This window comes from Semicossyphus pulcher, unplaced genomic scaffold (assembly GCF_022749685.1).
Source record: "Semicossyphus pulcher isolate SPU_LCO1_2020_fin unplaced genomic scaffold, fSemPul1.0.p SCAF_14, whole genome shotgun sequence".
Classification (NCBI taxonomy): domain Eukaryota; kingdom Metazoa; phylum Chordata; class Actinopteri; order Labriformes; family Labridae; genus Semicossyphus; species Semicossyphus pulcher.
In genome coordinates this window covers 1,530,311-1,536,310 of record NW_027211648.1, presented here as the reverse complement: position 1 = coordinate 1,536,310, position 6,000 = coordinate 1,530,311, and the positions used below count along the sequence as shown (strand labels likewise).

General features: G+C 47.5%; 1 protein-coding gene across 2 annotated transcripts in view; it reads left to right on the top strand.

Moving 5' to 3' along the window:
- The first annotated feature begins 2,979 nt into the window (after nucleotides 1-2,979).
- The window catches only part of LOC138591839 (neuronal PAS domain-containing protein 3), a 278,972-nt gene continuing 275,951 nt past the window's right edge, over nucleotides 2,980-6,000 (top strand). For both annotated transcript variants that reach the window (XM_069662540.1, XM_069662539.1), the window contains exon 1: nucleotides 2,980-3,409. In XM_069662540.1, coding sequence (XP_069518641.1) covers nucleotides 3,216-3,409 — 194 coding nt within the window. In that variant the 5' untranslated portion in view covers nucleotides 2,980-3,215. The remainder of the gene's footprint in view (nucleotides 3,410-6,000) is intronic.

The window sequence follows — 6,000 nt, the reverse complement described above, 5'->3', positions numbered from 1 at the left end:
AACTATGAAACAGTGAAGATTATTTGAGTTGTAAGTTTTATCTTCGTGTCCGCACACTGGTGCAAGTTTTTGGGTGTCTGACGAAACCTTTCAGGTGGGTTTAAAGTGTTTTCTGATGAGACAGGCCACATGAAGCTGTGCTGTAGCTAATGTATATAATACTGCATCGGTGTTGGCTATAACGTCAGCATCACTGACATAAACACTACAAGCACATCACGGCTCCCTTAGTTAGAGGAGAGAGCTAGAGATGAGTGAAGAACGTAACCCGCCTTCACTTATGAAAAGTAAACATTAGCTGTGTCTCAGTTCAGGCGCTGCATCATTCGAAGGAGGCGGTCTACAGAGGATGACTCATTCGTAGCCTGTGTAGACGCTAAAGCCGAACTGACATAAAGCGGTCTGGTCCACGGCAGGTGTTCCTGCCCGAACACTTGTGTCACCAAAAGTCCCCGCGAAGGATGCACCCGGTGGATGGCAAAAATGGCTGTGACCGGAGGCGCTATGTTTCAGGGTCGTCCGTCCGTCCCATTCTTGTGAACATGATATCTTGAGGGAATTTCTTTAAATTTGGCACAATTTTCCTCTTGGACGAAAGGGAAAGAGGTCAAAGGTCAAGGTCACTGTAACCTCATGTCCATTGTATGTTTGTGAACGAGATAACTTAGGAATGCCTGGAGAGAATTTCTTCAAATTTTGCGCAACTGTTCACTCGGAGTCAAGGATGATCTGAGTAGATTTTGCTGTTCAAAGGTCAAAGGTCACTGTGACCTCACAAAACACGTTTGTGGCCATTACTCAAGAATTCACACGTTAATTATGACAACATTTCACTCAAACTTCTAACAGGTTTAAAATGATGAACTGATGAGATTTTATACCCAAAAGGTGAAAGGTCATCTTCACTGTGACAGCATGATGCTTCATGTTGTCACTCCAATCCATTGTTATTCAGTTAGACCCCGAGGTACTCGTCTGAATCCAGCCTTTTCACTTCCTGTCACTGGATGACAGCAGGACGGCGGGCCTGCTGTTCCTCTGCTGATCCACAACCAGCTCTGTGATCTTGGTGTATAATATTGAATTTAAGGAGATGATGATTGCATCATGTGTCAAAGCCCTTCATCAGGTCTCTCTCATAGTCTCTAAGTGAGGGCAGCACATTTCTCACTGGACTCAAACATGTCGCTGTAGTCAACTTCCATTTCACCAAAACGTACACTTAAAACCTTTTGTTTAATAACTCAACATCTCGAGTCTGCACAGACAGAAATGTAACTTTAACTTGAGGAGTTGGCGGAGGCAGATCACCGCAAGGCGCTAATTCTAGTTTTAAAAGTAAAACTGTGATTAAAAATGTGACTGCTAAATGCTGACGGAAATATCGATATTTTTGGTGACTTTAAGCTTAAAAAAAATGAATAATCCAAATAAACTGTGAAGCAAAGTAGGTGGGAATAAGTTAGAGATTAAGGGTGAGAGAGTACGACGTGTTACAGACAGAGAGAGAGAGACAGACAGAGAGAGAGAGAGAGAGAGAGAGAGAGAGAGAGAGAGAGAAAGAAAGGGGAGGAGACAGCATGAGAGAGAGCGTGAGTGTGAATATGAGTTTATTGGGGAGTCTGATCACACACGGAGCTCCAGTGAGCGCAGAGAGGAGCGCAGAGAGGCTGCTGCTGAGCTCAGAGCAGATTTCAGACTGAACACAAACAGAACAAAACACACATCACTTACTCAACCAAACTGTGCTCTGGTTTGATCTCTGCGCGGCTTTTTTGCTGCAAAACCTGCACTTCATCTGCATTCCCAAACTCAGCTGTCACAGACACAACACCGGAGAGATCGGAGCTCCTGAGGGTGACATACGTCTCGTATTCTTTCCTAATAAGAGCATTAAATGACTGATTTTTCATTTGCGCATGATTACGCGCAGAGAAATGTGGGACTTCTTCTCTTCTTCTTGGAAACGTCCTCCTCTGAAAAGCTGTGAAACGGGAGATTTTAAGTTTGTAAAATTGCTGAGTTTTAAAGTTTCACCTTTGTGTCTGGGCTCTCGTGAAAAGTTTGTTGTTTTACTTCACATTTGACTTTTGTCTGAAGACTTTTATGAGCTGAAGCACACTGCCGCTCGGCTCAGACACAAGCAAAGGTATACAAAGGTGCCCTTTTCTATAAAATGGACTCTTTATTATCGGCGCTACATTAAAATAAAAGTCCAGTTTACAGCTGCTGCGTTATTCCGCACAATAAAGCCAGAGGAAATGTCCTCCTGCTGAACAAACAGCGCTATCAGTCAATCTATCTCTCTCTCTCCCCCTCTCTCTCCAGCGCAGAGGACAGCACACACACACACGCGCGCGCACACACAAACACACACACACACACGCAGGCGCTCGCCGACATACCGACACACACTTTGGCTCTGCCTCCGCTGCTGCTGCTGTATCACACCAATGTCATTGCCGAGCTCGTGCTGCTGAGAGCCGCGCGCTCGCTGCCTGACTGACCGACCGACTGACTGCTCTCCTTTAGGTCCGCTGTTCCCTCAGACACCCCACCGACCCACCGGTAGGCACCAGGCGGAGGAAAGCCGCGGGGACCGGGATGTGTTTCTCGGATGGAGAGCCGGCGGCGGTGCCCGAGTGAGAGCGGAGAGTCCGGAGCTCCTGCACCGGGAGACCACGCAGCAGACACGGCTGATCTGTGTGTCTTTAATCGGTGAAATTACCACCTCTTAGATCCACTGATCCATTGATCCCATTGACTGTTGAGTGGCAGGACAGAGAAGAGGGAGACCGCGCGCACCGGAGAGACCGGGACCATGATCCGGAGCTGCACGCGGGTGCACGGAGGTTATCTCTGAAGGAGAAGAAGAAGAGGAAGAAGAAACATTAAAGGAAAAGGTTTCTGATCCGTTCTGCTCGTGCAATATTCGCTCACTTATCCCATTCATGTATTGATCCGTTGTTTGGTGACTGTTTGTTTTGCGCACCGGAGACGCCGGGACCATGATCCGGATTTGCTTGAGAGTTTCATCCGAAGGTTAGAAAAGAAAGGAAGAAAAAACCAACAAAAAGACGAGTTCTGTTTTTCCTTTATCGCTGAATCAACACCTCTATTGATCCCAGTGATCCGGTGATCGGTGACTGCTCTGTGTTTGGAGGAGGAAGAAGAAGAAGAAGAAGCAGGAGGTTGTTAAAGTCACACCGGAGACCATGATCAGGATCTTCCCGGATTTCAGCGTCCAGGTGACGGCCTCGGCAGGCGGAGGACCCGGGGCTGGAGGCGGAGGAGGAGGCGGTGGAGGCGGCGGGATGGTGACCGGACCCCCAGTGGGTCGGGTGCCGGTCCCAGGAGCCACGAACGGGACCCCGCAGAGCGTGCAGGGGATCACCGCCTACCAGCAAAGGTATGTGGGGCTGCAGAGAAACGACCTGTGGCGTTTGGAGTGAAAGAGTTTAAAAATGTGAAAAGTAGCAAAACACTTCAGGAAAAAACTTTCACTATTCCTGAAGTGTGTTTGTGCTGCTTAAAGGGGAGGTCATGTCTCCCGTGTTTATATTTAAATGTGATATTTGTTGTTTTTTTCACCTCAGATATTTAAAAAAATCTCTTCCATAATTCTCTCTTCTTTTTCTTGTCACCTTTCATGTTTGGGCGTCTCTAACTCAGTGGACAATTGTGATATTTTCAAAGATGTTTTTCTGACATGTCATGAAGGACGCCCGTCTCTCTGCTGGTATTTAAAATCAAAGAAATCTTCCATGATTCTGGGATGCAGGAACATCTCTCCGCGTGTGTGAAAGCGGGTGGAAAAGGTTCAGCGTTACAGGATTAATGTTTCCTAAATGTGGCCTTTTTCTCAGATTAACATTTCTCTCATAAACCTGAGCATAAAGGTGAACCTCTGATGCCTCACATGAGGATGAAATTCAATATCCACAATTTGTTCAGGGATTATTTCTTCATTTGAAAGCAAGTTTTACACACTAACATTTTTGGACGAAGCGGCAGAGCAGTGGACTGGGGTTGCAGCGATTCAGTGGAAATAAGAGGTCCAGGTAATTCCCTGGAAAAGCTGGGATGGGGTTCTGCTAATTCAGTGGAAACACAGACGGTGATTTATGGGAAATAGAGGCGTTATTTCAGCAGAAGAAGAGGAATGTGTCGAGGGTTTTCCAGCTTGTCCAACCTATTTTTTGGTGACAATTCCCTCCATCCGTCCTCTGTTATTTCCTTATTTCCCTCCACTCTGGATCTGAATGATTGCCTCCCCGTCCGGCCGCTCGGTAGGGTTGTTTTTTCTAATCATCCGGAGCTGTGGGGGGGCCAAAACACACCCCACACACTCTTGCCTTATTACCCCTAAAACTCTCCGTATTATGGAGTGTATAGCTGTGTGTGTGTGTGTGTGTGTGTGTGTGTGTGTGTGTGTGTGTGTGTGTGTGTGTGTGAAGTCTAAAAGCTATGGGGAGCAAACACAACATAAATCACAGCCGGGGCCTCTCTCTGAGTGCGCTGAGAGCGTCTCGGCCCTCCAGAGCAACAAATACGAGCAGAATAAGGGGCCGTATTGTTATTTAAAGCAGGGCACGCACAGACCCCCAGACCTCCCCCCACCCCATCCATACGAGACACAGCCGTATGTTTGTGTCCATATGTGGGAGAGGAGGATTACACACACCTCCTCTGATCATTTCTCCAACCGTGTCGTCATCAGAACTCCTCGAGGACCCTTTCAGGCCAAAGTCTGACACGTGAACGTCCTCCTTCAGTCCAGCAAATGTTCCTGCGTCAGGCCGCAGAGACTCCTTTCATCCACACATTTTTAAAACCGCTCCCCGTCTCCTGATCTTCATCGCCCCTCCGTCCAGCCGCCCCTCTTTCTTTCCTCTTTCTCCACACATAATGTTTCCCCCCAACAAACAGCTGGGAGCTAATATGTTTATACATTACGCTCCATTATCCACGTCGCCTCCGTTTGACTGCTCTCAGTAAGCAGAGCCGAGATGGAGAGAGAGAAGGGGAGAAGTCGAAGCTCATCGAGTGCGAGCGCTTTGTTTCAGCGACGCCGGACGAGGCGTAAAAACACAATCAGACATGAGCTTCTGTCAGAAACACACCGAGCACAAGCTGCTTCCTAACAATCCTCACATCTTACTGTTTTCTTACATCCAGCGTTTGAGCGTTTGAATGACTGCCAGGGCTCGACAGTGAGGCTGCTGCTCGGGGTCAAACCTGTGACCTTTCGGCTTTTCCCCTGTCATGTGACCTAAAATCCTGCTTCAGAATATAACCGAGCATCTCGTAACACACGGGCGGACAAAGCGGCAGCGAGGGATGCAGCAAACTTAAAAACAATCCCACTTTTGGTTTGAATCTGTTTCTAGGAGGCTGAAGCTGCTGACGCTTTCCCTCACCACACAAGCACACGGGCGTCGATCAGCAGGCGCTCAGCTCAGGATCATCGCCGGCTTGGAGGTCGCGGTTCCCCCTCTCCGGTCTTTATTTTCCGCCACAGCAGCGCCTGTAACCCCGTGTTTGTGTGGAGAATACCCAGCATGCCTTTGACCTTGACAGGTCATTGGTATAGAGAGGGAGGCTTTTCAAGCTTCCAGGGCTGCAGCCTGGGGGTTAATCACACAGCACACCGATTAGGTTACAATGAATTATACATCATATAAAAAAAGAGGAATTTAAATGAATGCTGAGGGGAAAGAAAGAAAGAAGAAGGCGGCGGTTAGTTTCTGATGGAGGATAATAAACCGTCTGTGATGTGAAAGCATCAAAGCCTGCAGGAGAATCTGGTGTGCTGGAATTAAATGTATAAAGTGAGCAGGATGATGTGATTTTAAGGGATCATGGTTCAAATTTAGGAGCTGAAAAACAAACTCAGGAATCTTTCTTCTGCAGATAAAAACTGAAACATGATGAACAGAAACGCAGCAGCTGCAGAAGTTCCACATTTTAGGATTTGAAGTGAGACATTTACTGTGATGT